This window comes from Hakea prostrata, chromosome 1 (assembly GCF_041222555.1).
Source record: "Hakea prostrata isolate BN-2017 chromosome 1, UWA_Hpros_2, whole genome shotgun sequence".
Lineage (NCBI taxonomy): Eukaryota > Viridiplantae > Streptophyta > Magnoliopsida > Proteales > Proteaceae > Hakea > Hakea prostrata.
The window spans coordinates 11,792,032-11,818,293 of record NC_142600.1 but is presented as its reverse complement, the minus strand read 5'-3'; the positions used below and the strand labels follow the sequence as shown (position 1 = coordinate 11,818,293).

General features: G+C 38.2%; 2 protein-coding genes across 2 annotated transcripts; one reads left to right on the top strand and one right to left on the bottom strand.

The window, feature by feature from the left end:
* Window positions 1-986: 986 nt before the first annotated feature.
* LOC149027495 (RING/U-box superfamily protein) lies at window positions 987-17,160 on the bottom strand. Its single transcript, XM_089163093.1, has 8 exons — window positions 15,892-17,160; window positions 13,700-13,776; window positions 5,960-6,128; window positions 3,068-3,156; window positions 2,777-2,941; window positions 2,567-2,644; window positions 2,064-2,167; window positions 987-1,810 (listed from the first exon to the last, which is right to left on the bottom strand). Exons 1-8 carry the CDS (start codon window positions 16,541-16,543, stop codon window positions 1,705-1,707), a joined length of 1,440 nt encoding a protein of 479 aa, XP_089019219.1. The 5' UTR covers window positions 16,544-17,160; the 3' UTR covers window positions 987-1,704.
* A 1,498-nt stretch (window positions 17,161-18,658) lies between these two features.
* Window positions 18,659-21,695, top strand: LOC149027494 (uncharacterized). The gene is made up of 2 exons (XM_089163083.1): window positions 18,659-21,031; window positions 21,118-21,695. The coding sequence occupies exon 1, from the start codon at window positions 19,840-19,842 to the stop codon at window positions 20,797-20,799; it is 960 nt and encodes a 319-aa protein (XP_089019209.1). The 5' UTR covers window positions 18,659-19,839; the 3' UTR covers window positions 20,800-21,031; window positions 21,118-21,695.
* Window positions 21,696-26,262: the final 4,567 nt, after the last annotated feature.

Sequence of the window (26,262 nt, the reverse complement as noted above, 5' to 3'; positions counted from 1 at the left end):
TTCTCTGAAACCCTGCTCCACCTCATTCCTGCAACTACTTTGCTATCTCTTGCTGCCTGCTTTTGTCGGTTCTAGTGGTTATCTCTTGCTGCCTGCTTTGTGTATGGTCAGTTTGTTGCTGCTGACGTGTTGATGGCGTTTCTGACCGTTCCATTTGAACCCCTGAGAGCAAAGCCAAATTTTCGTTGCTGTAACATTTATTGAGGGGAACTGCCACAATTTTTGTTGCCAAATCGTTTGGCCTTCTAACGATGATCTTGCCATTGCCGAGAGCCTGCTTCCTTCAATTTATGGCTAAAAGCCCAGAACCGGTCAGTTCGTCGTGACCTGCCATTAAGGATCTTGCCTGAGCCAAGGAAAACTTGACCGAAAAACTATCTTTATAAAGACTCGAGACCCCATTTCAAATGATCAATTCAGGTAAAACTAATGACATTCCCTATGACAGGCTGAGGTTGCTTATGCAGTCCAGAACTTCTATAATTTTTTTCACGACCTCGTGGCACCATGAGAGTATCCATCAAGCAAGCTGTTGTTTCAGAAGAAAGATGAGAAATTGAGACGTCATAGGTTGTGTTAATGACTAAAATGGTCATTCTATATCTCCTCGTCTGAACCGGCAGTTGCACGATCCGACCAAGTTCGCAACTTAACAAGGTCCGGCCAGGCGGTTCATGGTATGACCGACCATACTAATAAGCCCATCCAAATAGCAGGATGAGATGGCCTCACGAAGGTAGACTCCTACCACCCAACAACTGGAGAAGAGAGTCAGTTAGGTAAAAGGATTCTTCTAAAGAGTTACTCTCCTATGACAACTCATATCAGGGTTATTCCGAATATAACTCCATCACTATACACTATATAAACACCTCAAGTAAACACTAGGAGGTAGATATTCATACTTTGTGTGATCAATTACTTGAGTTCTCTATTGAGTAGTTGAGATCATAATATTGGTGTTGACTTGTTCGTCGGAGACGTACCTCGACCCTCTAAGGTCGAGCTCGTATCTTGCAGGTTCGTGACAGGGAAGGACGAGCTAGATTTCGTATCAACAGGTTGAGGGGTAGTAGATGGTTCACTATCAAATTGGAGGAACGGTGGGAGGTGTTTGAATTTGTAGCAATAATTGTAAGAAATGATTGATCAACTTTAAAATTTGAAGAACACACAATGATATATTTTATCCTTTTTGTATTAATCATATAGATATTCTATATCAGTAGTTTCAACTTTCAAGAACCCACACTCAAAATTGGTTAATTTCTTTAGCACTTAGAACATTGATAGAACTTAAAGAATAATTGGAATTTAGTAGATCTAACTAAATTATGTGACTTAATTTTAAAATATATATCTTAAATTGGAGAAACATTCTGCAGCTATAACAAAGTACTTTTATATAAATGCTACACAATAAACAATCATACATCGAAGATGATTCTCATTGCCACCTTAACATGTATACGATAATACGGTCTAAGAAGACCCTGTCCTCCTGAGATATAAACCCTCCTGATTACAACATATGAACATAAAAACAAGTTGCTCTTCAACCTAAGTGACGCCTGTCCAGCAACAAGCCTCTGAGGGAAGCCCAAGAAAATGGCAACAAAATAAATTACATTCAGAGCATGTGCCGGAAAAGAAAATTGAGCAAAATCAAGATTCAACAAGCTATCAGAACAAGGTGCGTATATCTCAGAACAGTTGGAAGAACAGGCTGGTTGATCCATCACCAAATGATCTGAGGTCTGCAGGTTTAACCAATGCCCTACACAGTGGGCATGTTCGTTCTCTCTCAAACCTGAAAAAACAGAAGGGGCACTAATTTCTTAACAGAATGCCTGCATATTCAACCAAAACAAAAGAGCATATACGCAGAAATAAGACTCAATGGGGACATTTCCAAGATGTGTAAAATGAGAAATAATTTGTTCCCCTATAAATGAAAAAGAAACCGTCGGTTATTATAGAAATACCAACACAAATGGAAATAAACAAAAAATCACAAGTAGTAAAATTTAAGTTTTGCTAGAACAACAGAAAATAAAACTGACCACTCTGATACACAGTCTTCACAAAACAAATGTTTACAGCGAAGTAAGATTGGAGCATGCATCTTCTCCTGGCAAATAGCACACAGATCACCAGCTGCGTTGACCTGCATCATGTTACTGCTGACTTAGGAGGCTAGTAAAGAAAAAAAGAAAAAAAAAAATTCTACAGATAAGAATAAGATGCATAAAAAATTAGAAGCTAGATATCGTCATCTTGTTCTTATGCTGTCCTCACTGAATTTACATGATCCCAAAATGAATCAATTTTATTTCCAACAAACAAATCAGAACCATTGGGTCAAAGATGACTCTATTTGATGATCCTATAAACTTTAAGGATATGGTGCTTTGTTTTCCTTCAAGTTTCAGCAGTAAAGAATTAACTGATCAAAATTTTCAAGAATGCACAAGTTCTAAACCACCCATGTTTTCTGGCCAACATGCAATTTTGCACGATGCTAACAAGATATCACAAGAACCATAATGCACCTTTTTACTCCTACCTGTTCTGATGTAGCATAAGAGCCATAATGGACTTCTTTACGAGACAATGCCTTGAGAGCAGCAAAGAATGATTGCACCTGAAAAGAAGAACAAAGAAAAGCTTGAAGGCAGCATATATTAACACTGCACTTGATGCAGTTTCTTGAAGATCAAAATGCAGATGGGAGCATAAAGAAAAACAAATTACAATTGGTTTATGGGATCCATACCTTCTCAACAACAGATGTGAGCTTAAAAGTTAGGTACAACCCTGTAGTTAGTGATGAGAAAAGGCTGCCATATTCCTTGTTCAAGAAAAACCGGTACCACACAGGTGCTGGTAACAAAGCACGATACAGCAGCAGAAGATACTCAACTAGAGTTAGCATTTGACCCTGGATAAACCAAGCAAGGTAAACAAACCATTAGGCACTTCAAGACAGAAACCTGAGATATAAGATGGTGATATGCCGTCTATTCTAAGACAATACACATGATATACCATCTAACAAAAGCCTTACCTGCCTACGGTAATTCCGACCTCTATTGTTCTTGTAATACATCAGGAGAATACACTTCAAAACCATAGCTGCCTGCCGCACCATCGTGTCTGAAAAAATAAACCAATTCCAACTTAATGTTGCGAGGACACCTATATGCTTTTATATCCACAGATATGGGAAAACTACTCAGATAAGCTCCATAAAAACTAGAAACCTCCCCCCCCCCCCAAAAAAAAAAAAAAAAAAAAAAAAAAAAGAAAAAAAAAGAAGATGTCTATTAATAGTACACTACCTTAGAAAATTCTGTTAAAGTCATTGTTAGATAATTTCATAATTCCTAAATCACCCTTAATCCCTTGTGACTTTACAGTGTTACCATTATTAAAATAGAACTGTAAATTTCATCTTCTTTCTTCCTCCATTAGTTCCTTCTTCTTCCTTCCTTCATCATTTAATGTCATGAAGATGTATAACAATACAACTAAGGGTATATTCATCATTTTCTCTAACCAAAGGTTGTAATAAAAAGGAGGTGACTGCCAATTTGGCATAGTTTTAAGGTCACTATGCTTTTTGCCAATTATCCTGGGTGCCATTGAAAATTTTCCTTGTTTATTAATTTATTCTGGGTATTAGGTATGCAGATAATTTTCTGTGGGTCTCCACAAGACCTGAAGTCCGTCAAAATAGGGAGGCCTACCATAATGCATGCACAAAAAACTACGGACAAGTAATCAATCAGTTGGAAAGTGAGGAGACTAAACTTTGTGAATCGACAAAAAAAAAAAAAAAAAAAAAGTAATAAACCAATCTGTGAATTTTAGATGGCAATTTTTCAGGTGTCCCAACAAAGGCAATTTGTCCAATTCTGCCTACCTGTAGTTGGGCTGCAACCTACAAATCAACTTAAGCTCTAAAAACACTGCTGTAGAAGGTAATTCAAATCTGAAAGTGAACTAAAAGTTAAAACTAGGGTTATGGTATGATCAGCTAGGGTTGGGGAAGGGGAGGGACCTTGCTGTCTTCCAGTTCAGAACTGATTGTGTGGCTGCTCTGCAATTTTAGAACCTGAGTTTTGGCATTCTTGAATGTGGGGAAGGTCTGGACTTTAAGAGAGTTGATTTTCAGAAGTTTCAAATCCTGCAAACTTCTTCCAAGGAAGAAGATGAAGTGCAGAATTTGTCTAGGTCAAGGAAAATAGGCTGAATTGGGAAATAACTTCAGGAATACCTTTTACGGCTACGGGCGATCCTAGGAAAGGAGGAAAGAGGTCTAAAGGGGCTGGGGAAAAGGACTTAACAGGGTGGGGCTGCCGCTATCGTAGGGAAGAGAGGGGAGGGGGAGGGACCTTCGGATGCAACGGGATGGTGTGGGGCTTGGCTGTAATAGAAAGGGAAGGTAGAGAGAGAAGATGCGCTGGGGTTGGGGTGGATTTCTAGGTCTAGGCAAGACTGCAAGAGGGGAGAGGGCAGGGAAACCTACAATGGAAGGGGGGAGGGGGTTCTAGGGTTGTGCAAGAAAGAAAGGTGGGGAGGGGCTGCGAACAAGGAAGGCAGGGGTTGGCTTCTGATTGAGTGCTTGAATGCTTGTAAAGTGCTTGTAAGCTGCTGGATTGATGATGAAGAAGCTGATACTTGAATACTTTTACTCAATGAGGGCCTACCCAAGTAGGAGACCCTGATCCCTCAAACCAATTAATTTTATTAATCATCAAAACTGAAAATTACATTGAATGACTGGCCATTTATAGCCTGAACAGACTCTTACTTGGGTGGGAATCCTTAACAGACAGGGACCCCACCACTTGACACAAAACTCTTAAATTGGAATCTAATTATTTAAAGACCTCAAACCTAGATTTGGAATTTACTAAAAGACATGCTAATTTAGGATAACTTAGGACTCATCCAAAACAACTTCGAATCAAAATAAAACTCTCTAAACCTAACCAAGCTCAACTCAACTTACTAACATAAACTCAACTGAACTTCTGAAATATTATGGAAACAATTCCAGAATTAAAAAGGGGGCAAAATGCCAAAAAACCCCCCCTAACTAGGAGTTCGGCCAGGTCATGGTGGTTTCTTGGAGCAATACTGGGGGCCCCACTTGAGGTTTCAGCCAGGAAGGGTCCTTGAGTTCACATCACGGCTGGCCATCACTACATCCATAATCTATTACACCAGGGTTTACACAAACTGTTGGGCAAGGCAGTTGAACTGCTACTAACAGAATTGCCAGGCAGTAGCATTCCTGCATCATCTATGTCTCATCCTATCAGAATGAAGAATACTCAAATGACCATTCATTGCAAAATTGGACCAATTTGAAGACTCCATTGGAATACAAGTCTACAACCCAAAAAAAACATATGTATTCAAATTAAAAACATGGCAGAGAAACAATCACAAGGTTTGAATGGTTAAACAGCTACTAATTTTCTTAAGGCTGCGATTGTTTGTAAAGGTGGGGTGGGAAAAAAAAAACATGTAGGTCCCATGTGTAGTGGCCTAGTGGGGTGAGGGAGAAGGAAAGTAAAAGGTTTTACAGAAAAGTGATAGTGGTGAGTCCCATTTTTTACTTTTCTCAACTTTCCCACAAAGTACCACCAAATATGTGGGGTTTTAAAATGGCTTGGGGTGGGAAAGTTGGGTTGCCACATCACCAGACAAGTTTCATTGATTCAAGGAAACTTGTCTCCCACTTTTTCACCCCAAGCAACCAAACAATCTACCATTTTGGGATTTAAGGGAAAAGTAAGAAATCTACACTTTTTTCAAGAATTTTCCCACCCCACCTTTATTCCAGCAAACAAACGCAGCCTAAGAGACTGATTACTCAACTATTGTAGATCATAATCGTCTAGAAAGATATTTGTAGCCATAATCTAAGGAGAAGTGAGGACCATACCGTTGACCATTATTATGAATATAGCATGCCAGAAAGGTGGTATTGCTTTTGGAGGAAGCATGACCAATGGGTATAAAAGATCATCATTTCGATACCACCAGTAGACACCAACCACATGAAGCATGAAAATGATTGTGATGCCAATGAGGACAGAAAGTTTTCTCTCACCCTGTAGAAACCCAAAAAGTAGGAATAAAATAACAGCAGTGCAAATAAATATCAGCAAAGTTAAAAGCCAAAGCGAACCACTGTAAATTATAGGCACAGAAAATGTGAATGGAACTTCTTATATTACCAGACTACCACAAACATCTATCAATTAACCAGCATTGATGTGGTCTTAATATAAGGCTGCAATGGTGGGCTGTAATAAAGGGAGAACTAGAGAAATAGGGAGGGGAAGAAGGTGGACATAGAACATGGAAAGGGAATCTCCCAATAACAAACTTACTCTTCAATGTGTTCAACCTGAAAAATGTATCCTACTACAAGCTATGGGAATGCAAATCCTAATTGAGATCAAAATCCAAAACGAAATCCTAACCAAAGTCTAAATTACCCTAGCAGGAACAAGAAAAAAAAACAAGTAAAAGACTAAATTAGATCTGAAATAGAATACTTAATTAAGTCCAACTCTAGTTGGACCAAGATCATTTTATGTTTGTAATTTTGCACATATTCCTAGGTTTTCCAATATTCCGGCAGACTTCTTGGCCCAGTTGGCCTTGTCAGTGGAGCTTCCGACAGATTGGTCAGTGTCCAATCCTTGGCTTAAGAATCTCTGTAATTCTGAGGCCTCAGTTTGTACTAGCTTTGTCATTCAATAAATTTTCTTTTCACACACACACAAAAAAGAGAAAAGAAAAAAAAAGCAATTGGACCAGTTCTCTTGGGTTAGGACTAAAAACAACTGGTCTGATGCTGCATCAATTCTGCCCCTCTGAAAAGAACTGGATTCTGACAAGTTTAGATGAGGTTTAAGAATGTCATCTAAATCAACCCAGCATAAAATGCATGCACCAGCAGTCTTCTTAAGGCTGATAGATGGAAGATCTTTCACTGGGAAGAATTCATCTCATGTCCACCATGCTGGAAGGAATATGTGTTCTCATAACCACAATGCTTGCCTTGCCTTTCTTGTTGTACAAACATGGGCATCCTAGAAGAAAGTGGCAGACTTTTAAAGGAAGAACATCACACTGAACCTGATCAATTAGTCTACCAATTGAATACACTCAAAAAAAGGCCTTTCATCCACGTTGAGGTTTGTGTTGTTAACCCATGCAATCTTGTAATAGTTTGAATGTGGTTTTGTCTTCAAGCCCAACTTTTGAACATCATCATCAGCAACAACATCAGTGCAACTGCGTAGGTCGATCAACATATCAATAGGGTTTCGTGGCATCGCACTTTGATGTGGAAAATATTATTCCGATGCCAATCTTTATCTTTCACGTCAGGAACTTTATGTGTAGCTAAGAGGAGCCAAATAAAGTAGCAGTATTGCCGTGCATCATCACTCTCATGATTAACATCATAAGGCTCTGGATACAATCAGACTGTTCCTGTAGGTGGTAGCTCCTTTGGTTGTGAAGGTATATTGCGCTTGTCAAGGTAGGACATCAATCAATTGCGGCATTAGGAACTATTCTGCCCATACCTTTACACACGAAGCACTGAATGGTAGAAACGTTTTGGAAACCATACCAGGTTGGCAGATACGATCAATTAGGCTGTGAGGGTGCCATTATTGAGCAGGAAACTTGGGGTTTGTAGAAGAACCTCTCTTGCGAAGCATGTTGAGGCTGATTGTAATTGTAACACTAGGAGAGGCATCTGAAAAGATCATCCGAGTGTATGGCCGTTTCAGATTCTCTTCTACAAGATATGCAACCAGTATAGCATCTTCCATTGCATGTAGTCGGCTGGAAGCAAGTGCAGCATTAATTTGAGGACGCAATCCGTTATGAAACTGTGCCACCAATACTTTTCATTCCAGTCAAAGTCAAACCAAGTAACATGCTAATAAAATTTATCAACATACTCATCGATGTTTGGGTTATCCTATTTCAACTGTGCGAACCTGAGGTGCATGCATCGCTTCTAGTCAGTAAGCAAAAACTTTATGTTCATAAGTTCATGCATTTCAGCCAAAGTAGTTATTACACCAATGCCTCGGGTTCGATTCTGTTGTTGTTGCTTGATCCACCATACTCAAGCTGTACCCATTAGTTTAGCTCTTGCAAATAATATTTTTCTGCCCTCAATTAACCCATACCGTCTGAAAAAAGGTCTCCAAACCATGAACCCAGTCAAGGTATTGTTCTGGATTATTATCTCCGTTGGAAGTGTGATTAAGGTTTCCTAATTGGAATAAGACTCCTCTTTTGATTACACTTTTTGTTTTCTTATATTTTCTATATCAGCTTCGTATTTTGTGTTAGACTAGGTTTCCTAACAAGTTTTGGATTGGTTTTTCTATTCCTATTTGCTTTGTATTTCCTTTTCTGACTCATAGTGGGAATAACCCAAATTGTAACTATAAATACCCCATTAGGGACAATGAATGAAATATAATTTTGAGCAGTAATTTTTTCAAATTACACCATGGTATCAGAGCTAGCTTTCCTAACCTGAAATCTAAGTCCGTGCTCATTGTCTTTGAACAATCATTGCCATAAGATCTTGAAGAAAGAATGAATTTGGGAAAGAGAAAAACCATCGATTTCCATAAATTATATGTCTTTTTTATTGTTTCCTTGCTTTTTGTTTAAGGAAAAAATAAATAATAAAAGAGAGGGAGGCATCACAAACTATTGATTGAGATTTAGAAGGAGGGGGGGGGGGGAGGTAACCAACATTCTGACACATGTTGGGAAGTAGTGGATACAAAAGAAAACAAGAAAAGAAGAAGAAGGGAAGAAAAAAAAAGAGGTTTACATGTTGTGTGAACTTTAGAAGGATTGGTTCCAAATTTTTATCCTTTACTATCCCATTTGATTCTTTGAATCTGTATTTGCAATTTGTCATTACACTTCTTGGCATATGACATTGATAGGAACTCCGCCCTTGGAGAGACAATAATTCTATTTCCTTTCTTCATCCTTTCTTTATGAGTTGATAAAAAAGAGAGAAAAAAAGAAAAAACCTTTTCCTTCATACCTGTGCAGAACTCGGATCTCTGTTGTATCTTAAGACTTGTTGTCCCTTTTCTTTTGGCAATCTTTCCCTTTGGAGACCTAACCTTGTAACAGGCCTGAGATTTTTTTTATCCCTTTAATGACCTAACAAAAAGATACCTCTCAGGCCTGTGCCAAAGCTGGTCTCTATTACCCTTGAAGATTCTCCCCTTACATACACTGACAATCTTCCTCTTTGGAGACCTAAATTTGCTCTTGATCTGAAGTTTTATATTTTCTGTTGTACCCTAGCAGTTATTTCCTATTACAATTTTTTCTCAAGGACTGAAGTTAATAACACTCCAAGAACTTTTTTCCTTTTCATTCAAGTTGGGTGATGATGTTAAAACTACCAATACTTGATCCCTGGTCACCAAGAACAACAATCCTTTTCATTCAAGTTACCTACCCTAAATTGGTTCTAGTTACCCAAATAGCTCAATAGGGATTGCTGCATTAAATTTGGAGAAAAGATGGTTACATCAGAATCAACTAATTCCACAAATCCGTATCCACTGCAGCTGAAAGCCTAGATAAGACTGATTATCAGGCTCTTGGTTCTCCGCTTACAATCCCAGATGATTCAAATTATTTAATGTGGTCAAGGTCTGCCTACATTACTATCACTGGCAGAGGGACTACTACTAGGACATATCACAGGAACCATTGTAAAACCAAAAAACCTCGGATCAGCACAAGATTGATGGCTCGCACATGATTCTTTGGTAATAGCCTTCCTAATTAGACCCATGAAACCAGAGTTGCATCAAAACCTTCCTTCTTTTAGACACTACTGTGGAGAAAACTTATGGGAAAGTTAGAAATAGAGGTCAGGTCTATGAGCTTCGTAAACAAGTTCATGAGATGAAACAGAAAGGCATGACACTCTCTCAGTACTACAACACCCTTACTGCACTATGGCAGAAGATCAACAATTATAACACATTTCAGCAAAATGATATGGATGCTATTGCAGTGTATCCGAAGCATCTTGATGGGACCCGAGTATATGATTTCCTAGCAGGACTTAATGTTGAATATGACCCTATTTGGCTTCAGAATCTCAGACAAGATCCCTTTCCTACCTCAGAAGAATCATATGCATTTGTTCACACTGAAGCCTGTCGTCGTGCTGCAATGCTCCCTTCTGCCATGCCCAATGGGTCAGCCCTTCAAACCCAGACTGAAAATAGTAAAGAGACACCAATGGAAATTTTCACATTTGAACATTGTGGTAAACCATGGCATACAAAAGAAACCAGTTGGAAACTACATGGGAAGCCCGTAGACTTTGAATAAAAAAGAAATGCCAGTCGTGGAAAGAATAGGGGAAAGACTCAGATCAATCAAACTGAAGCTGACTCCACAGAATCCACCGAAGTTGACTTGCTATCAAAGCTCTCCATCAATTACTACAAGCTTCTCCCACTACCACTAGGTCCACAACTGCCTCTGCTACTTCTGGTTATGAAGCCCATCCAGGATCTGGTAACAAAGAAGACGACCAGACGCGCTAAGGTGCAGAGTAGTCTTATTTTGAATAAGTCGGGCATGTCTAACATCTATGCCTCAACTTGAGGGGGGTGTTGGAAGGATGATTGAGGTTCCTAATTGAAATAAGACTCCTCTTTTATTATACTTTTTGTTTTCTAATATTTTCTACATTGGCTTCATATTTTGTGTTAGACTAGGTTTCCTAATAAGTTTAGGATTGGTTTTTCCATTCCTATTTGCTTTGTATTTATTTTTCCTACTCAGGGGAATTTACTCAAACTGTAACTATAAATACCCCAATGGTTCCTATGAACGAAATATACTTCTTGAGCAATAATTTTTTAAAATTACAACAATCTCCAAAAATTTTTGGAACATCCAACTTTGCTACTCTATCAGCTCCACAATCATCATAATGACTGGCTCCACAAGGGGGAAGTGGGGGTAGTGGTGCTAGTGGAAGGGTTGGTGCCCTTGGTGGCGTACCATGAGAAGGGTAAAGGTTAAAAGAACACCCAGGTACTAGGGATCACTTTCCTTTATCAGAAGCTATTAATTAATCAATAGATGCTTGCATAGATTCTATCAGCGTCTTCATGGAAACCATATTAGCAGTAAGAGTATCAATTCTAGCATCTAAGTCTACTAAGAGTTAAACTGTTGGAAACTTGGAAACCAAATAAGTGTAGATACAAGGATAATAGCAAGTTGACAAATAAATGGAAGTCTTTAAGTAATGGCAGAACTGTAAATAAGTGAAACCTTACTAATGGATGACAAACTTGTAATAGAAGGAACTTACAAGTGATGGCAAAATTGTAATTAGATGGTTCAAATAAAACGCAAGGCTGTAATGTATGGAGAATGAGGATAAACTTTGAAATACATAAACCAAAGACAGAAAAAAGAAGAAAGGACAGTTCTGGAAACAGATAAAAGTTAAGGGAAGAAGGGTAGTCTGGTAAAGAAAAAATAGGAGAAAAGAAGCAAAACATAAATCATGGGATGTGGAAGAGTTCTCATTTTACACAAACCAGCTGAAAGAGAGAAAATACTTGAGGCTGCAACAGTCTTCAATTTCAAAATGGAATCAGATGCAGAGTTTGATTAGGAGAACAATGAAGAATAGGAATTGATACAACCAGGTATGCTTTCTTCTCTTTTCCAGGACTGGATCTCATCTCCTGTTTTCTTTTTTGCCTTATTTACCCTTTCTTTCTTTTCTTTTCTTCCTTGTCTGGTTCTCGCAACTTCTTCTCCGTCCCTCTTTTTTTCTTCTGTTATTATGTCTTTTTTTCATCAGGTTTGTGGACTCTTTTTCCTTCTCCTGGCCTGCGCCTCTTCTACTGCTCTTCTTCTCTTCTTCTTTTTTTTTATTTTTCTTTTCCCGGTTGCTGCCGAAGCCAGGACTCTTTTCTTTCTCTTTTTTTCTTTTTTCTGCCTTCCCTTTTCTAGCGGCTGCCAGAGCACAAGCAAGGGTTGTGAATTGCAGAAAGAAGAAGGGATGGGGGTTTATCGAGTGGGAATGAATGCAGGGATCCTTTTCAACTTATGTAATGCAGAACGAAAATCAGTGAAAGAGGGAAATAGAGGAAGAAGACGGGTGAGGGGGGACCTGGCTCTGATACCAGATGAATCAGTCCTAATATGGGGCTGCAATGTCAGGCTGCAATGGAGGGAGAATTAGAGGAATAGGGAGGGGAAGAAGGGGGAAGTAGAACAGGGGAAAGGGAATCTCTCAGTAACAACCTCTTCAACTAATTCAACCTAAAATTATACCCTAATACAAGCTATTTAAGGGAAAATAAAATGCAAATACTAATTGAGATCAAAATCCAAAACAAAATCCTAACCAAAGTCTAACTCACTATTATGTAGGGAAAATAAAATAAGTAAAAGACAACATTAAATCTATACTAAATTAAGTTCAACTCTGATTGGACCAAACCCTATTGGACCAGTTCTTTGAGGTTGGACTGAAAACAATTGAACCGGTCTGATACTGCATCAAGCATATAAAAAATAAATGAATATAAGTAATAAGAATAAGTTTTTGCAATTAGAAAGTACTTTGTTGAATAGTAAAGAGGAGTTAACCACCAGTCTGCCTGATAACTGCTAGCATTAACAAAGAGGCACCTCATTAGATGATTTTGTAGTTTAGAAATCCTAGAATATATCAGACAAGCTGTACCCTACTGTCCTACAGTAATAAATATTTATGGTGGGAACCATGTTAAATGTATGTGTGAGTGCCACTCGAGGCTAACACTATCAGGAAGTACTGAATCCAAAAATACAATTCAAGCACTTGTCTTCTTTTTTTTTTTTTGGGTGGTGGGCGAGTGGGGGAAAATCAAATATAAAATCAACTAAGCCCAAAATTGGTGTCTCACCTTGGTCTAGGGCTTTTGCTTACTCCATTATATCATCCAAGTTCTAACATAAAGGTTTTCAGTTATCACCCTAGGTGAAACATAGCATTAGTTACAGTGGCTACACGAGATAATATTCTGGAAAAGAGAAGAACCACCTTCTTTATGCATGTCCTGATGTACCTGTCACTACCGAATTACCCAAGTGCTAAACAGCTCAACATGCAAACATTATGGCAACTCAGTACTTTATGAGACAAACAAACCGAGAATTATTCGAAAGGAAGAGGACAAGTTGGCAATTAATATAGGTATGGATTAAAATAAAGAGAAAAAATATAAAAGAAGAGGCATTTTACATAATTCCGGAAAGTTGGGACATCAGTGTAAAATACAGAAATAGTATGGAGGGAGAGATGTGGTAAAACCAGATCTCGTTCGAGTATGCACAGCCTCAGATTGAAGTAGGGTTTCGGACTAGGAACTCCAACCCATACCCCAGTTCTGTGCATTTTCAACATTCCTGCTTATATCCTGAAGAAGCTGGGTTACAAACCTCTCGCTTTATTGTTAATTTTGTATTCTGACAAAGGGGGAAGTATTTTAAGTAACATACTGAGCATATAGCTCTAGCAAAATTATGCAGAGTGAATCAAAAACAATATGACATAAAGAAAGAAAAAATACAACACCTTTAGTGCTGTCTGCTTTTTTAGAATGTCATTGGACTTAAACATTACAGCAGCAATCCAGATTGTGACAAAGAAACCTGCAATTATCCAAGAAACGAAATTTCACAATCAGGAAATTAACAACATTCAGTTATATTAAAGCTGTTAAGGGCTAATCAAGAGAACCAGAAGATAATTAGCAAGGAAACTCTCGCATGTGCTGAAGGAATCAACATCCTCCCTGATCAGTGCCATGTCCATAGAAGCAGAATACAAGGGCAGAAAAAATAAAAAATAAATTGTGCCGATTATAAAATCTACAAGGCAACACACTCCAAGTTGAACATGGATCATGGGGGCAGATAACTAGAAAAGAAATATATAATTCAGCAACGGTTGGCCACTTGAACTTCAGTGTGCTAAATGGGGAAGTGAAAAAAATAAAAAATAAAACTAGGTTCAATTGGTCTTATACTGTTGGCATGGTGTCAATCAGTTATCAACTCTTTCAAATGATGGTCTTTTCTTGCAGTAGCATATTTATTCCACACAAGCTATACAGTACACCATGTTCAACTTCTCTTGAAATTCCCCAGAATGCAAGCAACAATTAGGCATCATTCTGACCATTTAAACAAAAATTAGCATCACCAACATTTCCCATAATCTATTGACTTGTGAGATATCTATTGGATAACCTAGGAACAATTCTCTTCATTGAAGAATGTAATAAACATTTGGCCACATTATTTTATAAGAAGAAGAAGAAGAAGAAGAAGAAAAATTCAGCCTCATGTTCTAAAATCAATAAGATTGAAGTTTCTATGGATATTCCCTGATGACAAATAAGTTGGTAATAGATCACCTAAGAGGAAAGAAAGGAGTACAACAGGGAAGGCAAATGAACGCCATGTATCAAAGGGAGAAGGAGGAAAATATAGGCTAAACTAAATCTCTATTGCATAATACATACAGCTAGATCAATCAACTAACATAAGATTCTATTTACCCATCTAAGAATAACAAATAAATGATGCTACTCGCTGTTCCGTTGAAAGATAAAACCTTATTCTCCTCTTCCTTCAAGTCAATCTAATCCCCACTTTCCATCGCATTGAATTTTAAATGCAGTATCAGAGGATTGATTCTTCTGGAAACCTTAGAAGGCTAGATTCCCATACAGCGGAGATAAAAGCATTAGTTCAAAGGTTAACCATATGTTAAATACAACTGTTGAAAAATACAGACTAGAAAGAAGACCAACATTGATAGAAAAATAGACAACTCTGGAAGAGGTAACCCTGAATCCCTGTGTGGAGGCTTGGACAGATAATTGAGAGAGATCATTAGATAAGCAACCAGACGAATTGTTCATATTGTGACCCAGATCAAACACCTACTTAGCAGTTTCTTTAATGAGATGCAATGAGGAGAGAGATTTTAAAGTTTAGGATTTGCTACAAGTTGATGTAAATACAATTTCTGAGAAATGATGTCCTAATAATCTACATAGATTACTTCTTTCGTGTAATTTGTTGTGTTTCATAAAAATTTCTGCATCAAGTGCCTGAAAAAGTTTCCCAGCACCCATTAATTAAAGTAAAACATGCACTAGATAAAAAGACTTATATCCTGTAATATCCACCTAACAGAACTTACATAAACAAGGAAAGGTGGAAAATTAGAGGTGGATTTAGTTCTAATTGACGCCTTCTGCTCCATTAATCATATTCTGACCAAATAATCTGGCATAGATTCTAACTTGTAAGCTATTGCATTCAAAGCCACTCAGGATATCAGCTTTTAAGGGGACAAGGACAAAATTAAGATAAAGGAAGAAATAATTCAAAGTCTCCCTTAAGTATATAATAAATTCCTCTCCAAGGGAACATAGGTGCACAGGAAATTATTATAAAGATTTGAATTTGATGATCTCAACTAGTGGAACAATGTTCCTATCTTGGACCCAGTTTTAAGACGATTCTAACGGTCACGAGTGTTATTAGTTCTAGAACTGTACTTTGTAGCAAGGCATAAAATCTGAGGCCAAAAAATTTTAAGAAATTAACACTTCCAGAGTTTTCACCAAAGCAACACTTAAAACACGCAAAGGGATGATTATAAACAAATTATTCTGCCCATACTTTCGTAAGTTGTTTACAGAAGCAGCTCAGCAATTACAATATCTCAAAAGAATGATGAGGAGCAAATACCTTGCAGATGCTGCCGAATAAATACAACCAATAGGAGCAAAGAGAAGGGAAGAATTTGCTCAATCCACCTCGCAACCCGCTGAATATCGTATCTCTGGTAAGAAGTGTCCCTAGTATTACCTCCCACAGCATTCCCTGCCTCCCCATCGGAACTCCCATTACCCGAATTGATGGTCGAAGTTGAAGAAGAAAGTCCATCTGCAGCCACGCCTTCGATGGCACCATCTACCTGACGATCAGATGCAGCTGTTACTGGTGCGACCATCTGGTCAGCCGATACACCGGTATCACCAGAATTTGCTTCTCTTCCAACTGTTGGTGACGTTGGAAGATTGGTTCCCAGCCGCACATGCTCCTGTTCTCCAGCACCGATTATCCTAATGGAAACCTCCCCGCCATTGCCGCTTGCGGGAGGATCGTCCAACCGACTCTGAATGTGATCTCTGAAACCAGAACTAACACCTCCATTAATTAAACCCTCTGTTTCTTGATGATTTGACCGTGGACGAAATATACCGGAATATTCCAGCAGAGCCGACAGGGGTGCCTGGATGAAATTTGCAGCAGAGAAGTGCATTCCGTATCTTCTTGAAATACTAGTGCTGCTCGACGAATTCCTGTAAGGATCTGGACTGTTGCCGGAAGTCTCCATCCCTTCCAAACAGTAACCCTCACCTTGATCGTCGATTAGATATCAAAATAAGAAGAACACCAGTGTGGTAATTTCTAATAGCTACGGATTTCCCACCCAATAATCGAAGAAACACAAAAACAGTGCGAGGAAATCCTCCAAATGATAATCAGATACTAATCCATCGTAATTTTAATCTGGGAATGCTTCGCCCAATAGATCGTTGAAAAGGGAAAACAATCGATCGCCTTAAAGAGAGAGACAAGAGAAGGATATAAAAATAACGGGATAGTCAAGAGAAACGAAGGAAACGAATTCGTCAAAACCTAACCGGAGCTCTGCAAAAGAAATGCAGATGGGATTATTCTTTCTTCAATCGCAAAGAAACCTTTCTTAGAGGTTACAGAAATTCGAAATGAATAAGAAGATTCGAGGGCTGTTTCGCCTCTCTCAAATCTCTCTTTGTCTCTCTTCTCTCTCCGAGTCTTGGGTTGACTCCTCCGCTCTTTCAATCCCTATTCTCCTTCTCTCCTCTGCAAATTTTCTTCTGGTTGGGGGAAAAAAATAATAAAAGCTTGGGTATCTCTCCCTCTCTCTCTCTATCTATGGCGTCTCTGACCCTTTCTTTCCTTCGCAATTCCCATTGTCCAAAGCGAGTAAATCAGAAACCAGTAATAACATATACATCCCATCAGAAAGAAAGTATAATTGGGTCCCACACTCCCACTACAACATCAAAGGGCCATAAGGGGATATTTGCCGTTGGATTGGCACCTTTTCTTTAAAATGTAAATCTGAGCATAATACATTCATGGTATTCTTGTATGAAAAAAGATAATGCTTTCGTTTGAATTTGAGACAATATCTACGAGTTTTGTCCGAACAGAACATGAGACCTTTTTTTTTTTTCCGTAATGCCGTAATGGGGCATGAGACTTTATAGTTTTTACTATTTGAGACCTGAGGTGTCCGGAACGTTGATCTTGAGTGTGGGGTTAAATTTGGAAATTAGAGTGAGGGGCTGCATCTAGTCCTTCCCGGTCCATTTCTCCTCTTGGCACCGGCCTATCACTCGCATCTTCCGTCCCACGGATCGGACCAAATTTGTTATTTTCTCCTTTTTTTTTTTTTTTTTTTCACTCACATCGCACACCATATAATAAGGGTTCAGGGTTAAACTTTGAAAACCTCATTATAGTGGCCAGTGGCGGACCCACTAAGGGGTAACACTTGAATACTTCATACATTATTTTCTTACAATGACTCCTGAATTTATTCATCTTCTTCTTTATCTCTTTGAGCATTATTTCTCAATAGGAGTTCTTGATTTTTTTATTTGAACTGACTTAATCTTTGGAGGCAGCTTCTTATCCTTATAGGGAGACCCACTCTTACCATTGTTTTGATTTTAGGAGTCGATTCCAAATCAAGAACGAACCAAGGAGATAAGAGTATATTTTTCCTCTTACACTATTGAATATGAAAACTCAACTGTATTTATACATCCCAATTGTATACGTATGTCATAAATGAACAAAAACTGTCAAATGTGACGTACAGAATATGCATTACATCAGAAATTCATATCCTGTGTGTATCTTAAATGCCCAACGTTCACTCAGATATGTAAATTGTTTTTAAACAGCTGAAATTCTGAAATGGAAGGATGACATGGGGTCAGATATAAGTATAACCGCGCAAGCCCAGCCCAGCCCAGTTCAACCCAGCCTAGCTATTATAATTAATTCATAAAAGAAACAGGTTAATTATATATTCCATTTTTCACAACAAGTATATATCAAAAGAAAGGGGGGAGGGAACATGTACAGTATTTTACAACTAATAATCTAAGCTCGAGAATGTTGCTATGCACTCAATTGTAATATAGGAAGACACTAGTATTGCACTCAGCGTTACAGATATGACACTAGCTAGTATTTCAGCCCAGCCCAGCCCAGCCCAGTCTAACCCAGCTTATAAATTCAATTAATAGGAATATTTGGGTAGGACTGTAGGAGGGATACATGCGTCAATTCAGAGATAGTGAGGAATTTTTCTGTCAATTCAGGAATAGTGTGTGGGGTTTATCAGTGTTCACTTCTTAGCTGTAAATCTCTCCCTAGTTGGTTTCTTTTTTATTTTATTTCTCTCTGCCTTACTTAGTGCCTTCATTTGTTCTTCTGAGGTCTGAGGACTGTTTATTTTTTCAAGGATTTCCTTCCTTCTCTAACAGCCTGAGTCTCTACTGTGATGGTTGTTCTGAAATTAATTTATTTATTCTTTGAGGAATTTGTTTGAAGATGCATACATCAATCGTTCGTCGTCTGTAGGTACCAATCACTAGGCGAAAATTTCGGGGATGAATAGTTGTACGGGATGGATCTCACAATATTGCTACGGAGCATCTCGCACGACGCGATGCGGATTGTTAGGGTTTAGGCGTCGTATGCGTCTCTTTGTCTCCCCTGTTTGAATTTTCATTAGATGTAGTAACAATTTCTCTTCACATTGTTGAAGCAGTTACGAGAAAATTAAATGAGAAAGAAGATCGTCGGAAGTTTTCAGGGTTTTCAGCATGTTCTGGCGTCTTCTTTTGCATTTTTGATTGAAGAATTGAAATGTTTGTGGAGTACCAGAGGATTTCCATCTTAGAAACGCTGAAAGACTGGTGTCATTGCCCAAGAACTGGAGTTTCGAGAGAGCTGTTTAGTATTTTACTTCTTTCCTATCAGGTATTTTGTTCAGATTACTTTCTGTAATTTTCTTCCCCGAAACTGATAATCTTCCGAAATTGGACGATGACTCAGACGGTGAAGTTGCTCCTACCACCTGTATAAAGAAAGAATCAAAGAATAAACAGCAATCGCTTTGTATTCTCCTCTTCCAATTCTTCTTCCGTTCCAGACAAGTGCTGAAAGAGTAAAGATTTTCTTTTTCTGGACTAGAAACACGGCCTCGACTGCTTTTTTCATGAGCACTCTTTACAGGGATTCTCTAAGTAAGCGGAGTAAAGGATCTAAGAAGCAAGTGTGTAACGGCTCAAAGCTTCAAAGCCGCTTTATTATCTGGGAAGAATATCTTTAGGTTACAGAGGACTTCTGGTTGCATCTTTGGTACAGTTCTTTTAAGGAGAGTCATCTTTAAGTTTCTTACGATTTGACATTGAGATCTGGTTCTTCTTTGCTCTGGATCTGAGAGCACACATTGTCTCTCTGTGCACCACCCGTTTGAGGCATTGCAACGGTTCCTCTCGTCCCTCCTTCCGTGTGAGGTGTGATATTTTTGGCATTGATTACTCCGGCATTTTGGAAGCATTGATGGGGCTTCTGGAAAGTCTCGCAATGCTTCTCTTGTCACTCTGCACCCTATTGTTGCCGGTACTTAATACTGAATCACATGCTGCTTCAAACAACCAAGCAAGGTCTCTGGATGCTCTACTGCAAGATTATGCTTATAGGGCTTTCCATCAGCCACGAACTGGAGTTTCCTATGATGGAAACGTCCCCTCGAATTTGACCGGGATTACGATTTCTGCTATGAGGCTCAGGAGCGGAAGCTTGAGAAGAAAAGGGGTTGACTTCAAGAAATTCGTAATCCCAAAGGGAGTTGCGGTGAGACCTTATGTGGAGAGGCTAGTACTGGTCTACCAGAACCTTGGGAATTGGTCGGCGGTTTACTATCCATTACCAGGTTATACCTATTTAGCTTCTGTAGTGGGTCTTCTTGGCTACGACGCTTCGAATTTGTCTGCAACGAATTTATCAGAATTGGAAGTAAGAGCATCTGGTCAGCCCATCTCAATCAGGTTCTCTGAAGTGAGTTCTGTTCCTGTTGGGTCAACTGCGAGATGCGTAACGTTTGATCTACAGGGCGCGAAGACATTCAGCAATGTGACATCTGGTAATGTCTGTTCAACAGTGGAGCAAGGGCATTTCGGCATAGTCGTCGAGTCTACTACTGGGCCTTCTCCGGCGCCTTCTCCTGAGCTTATGCCGCCCCCGCCGCCGGCTCCATCTAAAGGTAACGGTGCGACGAGTAACGATAAAATGTGGTGGAAGATTGTAGGGTCTGTGGTTGGTTCTATTCTGTTGTTATCTTTGTTGCTGATAATGGTACTTGGGATTCGGAGATACAAGCAGAGAAAGACCATGGATGAAATGGAGAAGAGGGCAGAGTATGGAGAACCTCTACAGATGGACCATATAGGGCCGGTAAGGGCTCCCAGGGCGAGGGGTAGCCGGACGCCACCGGACTCGGAGATACAATTTGTGGATTAGGTTTTTACTATTTTGTACCATACTCTTTGTAGTTTTTCTAGCATCCATTCATTTTCAGTTCAAAGTCGATTCATGGAATGAGAAAAATATTGATTCTAAATTTCTAATTTCATCCATGATTTTGTTCAGAGATATTCCTTTCCTCAATGATGTTTTGTTAATGACTTGTAACTGGGTCTTCCTGTTAAACTCTAGAAAAAAAATCCATAAGTTTCTGTTCGCCGGCAAACAGGTAGAAAAAAAAAATGCCCTTTCTTTCATTTTTCTTGCCTTTCTTCTCTCTTGTTTTTCATTCTTTGATGCCGGCATGATGTGCAGGGTTTTGAGTGACGGAGCTAGCATTGTATTGTACGCTTGAACTGAATGAACGGAAGGACGGTTGGACTTGGTGGTCTTCGAAGCGACCAACGCGAAGCATTGATTAACGAGTCTTTGGGTGTTGGATTGCATTAAGATGGAGAGAGTTTGGAAGACAGAGCAGCAGGGTCTGTCTTTTACGGCATTTGCCAATCTGAGGAAAATGAGATGGAAACTGAAAAGAGGATTGCTGTGTTGTACTCTCTGAACGCATCACATGGTTTTCTTTCTGGAGCATTTTTGTTGCTGAACGCATCACATGCCTCGTTGGTTGACTGGGTAGTAGATGGTTGGTTCATACCACTGATCCAGCGGACGACATCATAAACTAAGATTCCAACCTACCCACCCCCATTACTCACCATTACCAGTTGAAGTTCTGAAATACAATTTGTTGGATTGTTTGTTCGTTGTCAAGGTTTTAGGAATCAAAATAGATGTTATGTCCCAGTTGTTTTTCACCGTGTCAAGTGTTTGACTTTTATTCCAGAATTTGTTTGGTTATTTTAGAAAAATTTATTGATATTCTTAAAATAAAAATAGGCTCTTTTTTTTTATTAATTATCATTCTCAATTATGATAATTTTTTATTATTTTAAATTGTTTGACATCTATTATCAGTTTTATTTATATTTAAAATAATAAAAAATATCTTCAAAATCCATAATAGACTTTTCGTCTATTATGAATCATGGTGAGAATTTCATTTTCTTCATTTATGCAAAGGTTTGTTTAAAATTTTATAGTTAAGATGAGAGTAAAATAATCAATACATATTCTTTTATAAAAAAATAATATTTTTTCTTTCTTTTCTTTTTTTTTACCTGTTCACAATTATTTTCTAACAATTTTTTATTTTGACATATCAAACTTATTTTTCATTTTATAATTATATTTTGACAAAATTCATCAAACCATTTTTCATTATTGACCAATAAGGAATTCTTGTACGTATTTTATTTAAAATAGACATAATTGAGAATGAGAATGGATAAAAAAAATAAAAAATTTATACCGAAAAGAGCTTTAGTGAAAGAACAGATCAATTTCTGCCGGGATCCCCATTCCTTCCTTTGAACGCTGGGGTGAATAGAATATTTAAACCTACTTATCGCAACCAGTGGTCCTCTAAGTTCACAAATCACAAGGTAGTATTCTTAATTCATTTTACTTAATTTGGAAATTTTTGTTTACTCATTTTACATCCATTATTCTAATGATGTAGTTCGCTTCCATTGAGTTCCACTTCTTATGGGTACATATCAACTAAAACTGATAAGAAGTCCTATTAAAGTCTTTGTCCCTCAAATTAATTTAAATTGACGTGCAATCATGTAACCTAACAGAGACGTGAAATGGACCATTTGACTTTGAATAAGTCTATTCGATACTTATTCAAATTAATTCAAATTGATGCGCTTTTAAGAGACGTATTATCCTGTATCGTCTTGTATCGAGTATTGTATCGCTCTAGCTAATATATTTTAATGTAATTTAATAGAGAGATGTATTGAGATGTATCGTATCGGTTGGGTCAAATATGGACACGTATCGACTAGTATCGCATGGTATCGTAGGATACTTTAAACCTTGGGAAAATAAGTTCTGATTGAGCTACACGCCTAATCATGTTGGGTCTAAGTCCAACTGATTCCAAAAGATTTATAACAAAATCGAATCCAAGAGATCTGTGTTTGAGTATGTAATTTTTGCATCACGGAAACTCAATGAAATGCACCCCAGAGATATCAAAGGAGATTTTTGGAATTTCATGATATTTGAATGGTGTCCAAAACTCCAAAACCCAAACCCTATCAGAACAAAGGAGAGGAAATGCACTTGCCATGTCAATGAGGTGAGACATCAGCGGTCTCGGTCTCTCTCTGTCGTTTTATTTCTGTCTCTTTCCCACCAGGTGGGGGAGTGGGAACCCCTTTTGGTTCTGGTTCCGAATTATTAATTGTTGGTTGGTGCCCCTAGTGTGAAAAAAAGCAATAGAAAGTAAAGATGGAAGACATTCCCCACCTCAACTCAAGACTCCAAAGGCTCCACACAGAGGTCCCCAGATAATGATTTTTCTTTAAAAGCAGAGCAGAGCAGAGTTGGAACCAAGATTTTAATACTATCTTACATAATTTCTTTGTTATTAAGTTCAAAATGGAACAGCACTTCCCGCAACAACATAATAATCATCCTTCGTTTGGTACCACTTTCTTCTCCTCCTTTTTCTTGTAGTAGAGGCCCATACCTTGTCAGAATGGTTAATGACTTCCAAGTTCCAACTTGGTTTTCCTCAACCCCTTTTCTCTTCAATAACTCTAAAATTAAAGCAATTACCTAAAAAAAAAATTCCTAAAATTAAAGCAACAACGTTGTCCATGCATCCACTTTCCATTATATTATATTATATGCATTACATTGATGTGAACCTCCCTAAGCTAGCTGATCCAACCAAGGGCTATCTGTGAGAGAACAACATTTGAGAGTGAAGCAGAAGTGACCCATGTCATGTGAGAAATACGGATTTTGCTTGGGAGCACTGATCCAAGCAGCGAACGTTCAAGATTAAATCTTTAATGTTTGATTAAATTCTCACCATGGATTATCAAAATGTGCAGCAAAACTCCTTTTAAGTGGTACTGACTCGGTTTAATGGCTTTAACTCGGACCGTGGATCAGCTTGTTTCAAGCCAAACAAACCAAATATTAAAAATCTTCTTTTCATTTTCCTCTTCTCAATCGTAAACGAGAAGATGAAAGAACACCTCTACAAAATCATTTAAAAAACCCTAGATAATCCTCTAACCTACCCTTATCTCCTCTCCTCCGCCTTCTCCCTCTTCGTCTCTGACAGTTAAAGAACTTGGAACGGAAGCAAAAATTAGAGAGATTTGCAACAGAGAAGAGGATTCTAAAAATGTTGGTTCATCCATCTTATCGACTCTATATGCTAAATTCGATGCTTCAATTACTATTGCGTGGTTATGGAGTATAAAAACCTAACTGGCCACCACCGTTATTTTTTAAGAAACAAAACAAAGGCAACTCTTCAAGAAAGAGTTGCAAGAAGCGATTCTTGGAATGGATCTTGATTTTCGGTGGAACGGATCTGAATTTTCATTCTGGTGCTGTCGCGGTCGTGTGGGGGTCTTCCTCATTGTTCCTTATCTGATTCTAGAACGAGCAAGTAAAACAATAATATTAAGTGAAATCCTCTGTTTTTAAAAGTTTTTTGGGTTATTAGCCTTTCAGCCTAAAATATCCTTTGCTTTCTCTGATTGTTTTTTTAGTAGAAGTCTTCAGAAATGCTATATAGAAATAATGCAATTTGTATATGTATTTAAGATTTTAGGCTGAGTTCGTCTCAAAAATGTCAAAGAGTTTTTATCGGAAGGATAGTATTTTTACCTTGTAGAGGAGCTCTTTCATCTTGTTTACGATTGAGAAGAGGAAAATGAAGAGAAGATTTTTAATATTTGGTTTGTTTTGATTGAAACGAAGCTGATCCACGGTCCGAGTTAAAGACATTAAACCGAGTCAGTACTACTTAAAAGGAGTTTTGTTGCACATGCTGATAATTCACGGTGAAGATTTAATCAAACATTAAAGATTTAATCTTCAACGTTCGCTGCTTGGAGCAGTGCCTACGCGTAGGCACAGCTCCCAAGCAAAATCCGAGAAATACCCTACCCTTATTCAACCTTGGTCGTTCTGGGGATCTCTCTCCAAAATAGAAAAGGTTGGTGATCAGTCATAACTCCCCTCCCTCTCTATCATCTCTCTGATCTTAATTTCTTGATCTCACCTGTGTTATGTACTCCTTAGGTTGGATCATTAATAAAATTGTATCAAGTATCACAGAGTCGTGACAGTGACAACTAACGAATCAAAATTTAAGAAGCCAAAAAAGTAATGCATGAACGAGAATGTGACTGTGCAAGACAAAAGGGAGAAAGTGAAGACGTTGCTAAACATGTTAGGTTGCTGTTGTTGTTGCCCTCTTCTTTCTTTTTTTTTCCTTTTTTGGAGAAGGGAGTAGGAATGTTAGGTTGTTTATAACATTCCCTTGCCTACCACGTTAGTATTCTGTTAGATTCAAATGTAATAAGATTTGATTATTCCACGTGTCATGTCATCATTCATCATTAACAGTATAAAAGTAGACATGTGAAAATTAAATAAGAAATACCACCAAAGGATTAGTCCCGTCCCACACCGCTTAGTGAAGAAGTGATAGGTTAGTTTATTTTTATATGTAACGTGTTCCCCCAACATACACAACCAAAAACAAAAACATATACATAAAAAACTCTTAAACCAAAATAATAAAATAAAATCTCAATAAGAACACACTGATTCAGTTTTTATTTTACAAATTGCATTTTAGAAAGAATCCATTCCGGATCAATTGATTCAGAATCATCAAAGTCCCAAATGGGCATCTGTAATTTGATCAAAATCAGAGATGGTGAGAATCAAATATAGCCTAACCAGAGAGAATCAGATATTTCCCTTTCTTTTTTCTTTTCTTGAAATGATCGGGGGGATGTGTTGACCAGAATCAAAATCAGCGGCTGCAGATTCTGACGAAAATTAATGAATCAATAAAACATGAAAGCTTCTCTCTCTTGATTTGAGGAAGTTTATCAAAGATCAATGATACAAAAAGTGCTGTCACTGGCAATGCTCTCAAACAAAGGAACAGTAGTTTTTCCTCTTTTAAAATCTTTCTGGGATAGAGACATTGACAAAGGTGAGTTAGGTGGAGGCACATGGAGGCACATGAAGTAAAACTCTCTCTCTCTCTCTCTCTCTCTCTCTCAAGTGCTTAAAACTCTACCCATAAGAAGAAGAAGAAGAAGAAGAAGAAGAAGAAGTGGTAAAAATAGGAAAAAAGAATCCAGCAAGTCTCACATGCATTTGCTATGATAGATGAAGAGTATAATATCTTTTAAACAGGACTAAGCAAAGACTAAGGACAACAAACACAGATGGCATCAATGGATGACTTTAAGAAAAGGTCGAAATCGCTGGCCTGTCCCCCCGGGCCTCAATAGTTATGTAATTCATGGGCCCATCCACCCACCCAACTCCCTTAGTAATTAT

Excerpts from the sequence above, each read along its gene's own strand:
- LOC149027495 (XM_089163093.1), bottom strand. The coding sequence starts at position 16,543 with ATGGAGACTTCCGGCAACAGTCCAGATCCTTACAGGAATTCGTCGAGC. Across the intron at positions 2,645-2,776 it reads TCACATCTGTTGTTGAGAAG|GTGCAATCATTCTTTGCTGC; the intron begins GTATGGATCCCA and ends TCTTCTTTTCAG. Across the intron at positions 2,168-2,566 it reads CTTATGCTACATCAGAACAG|GTCAACGCAGCTGGTGATCT; the intron begins GTAGGAGTAAAA and ends AACATGATGCAG.
- LOC149027494 (XM_089163083.1), top strand. The coding sequence starts at position 19,840 with ATGGGGCTTCTGGAAAGTCTCGCAATGCTTCTCTTGTCACTCTGCACC.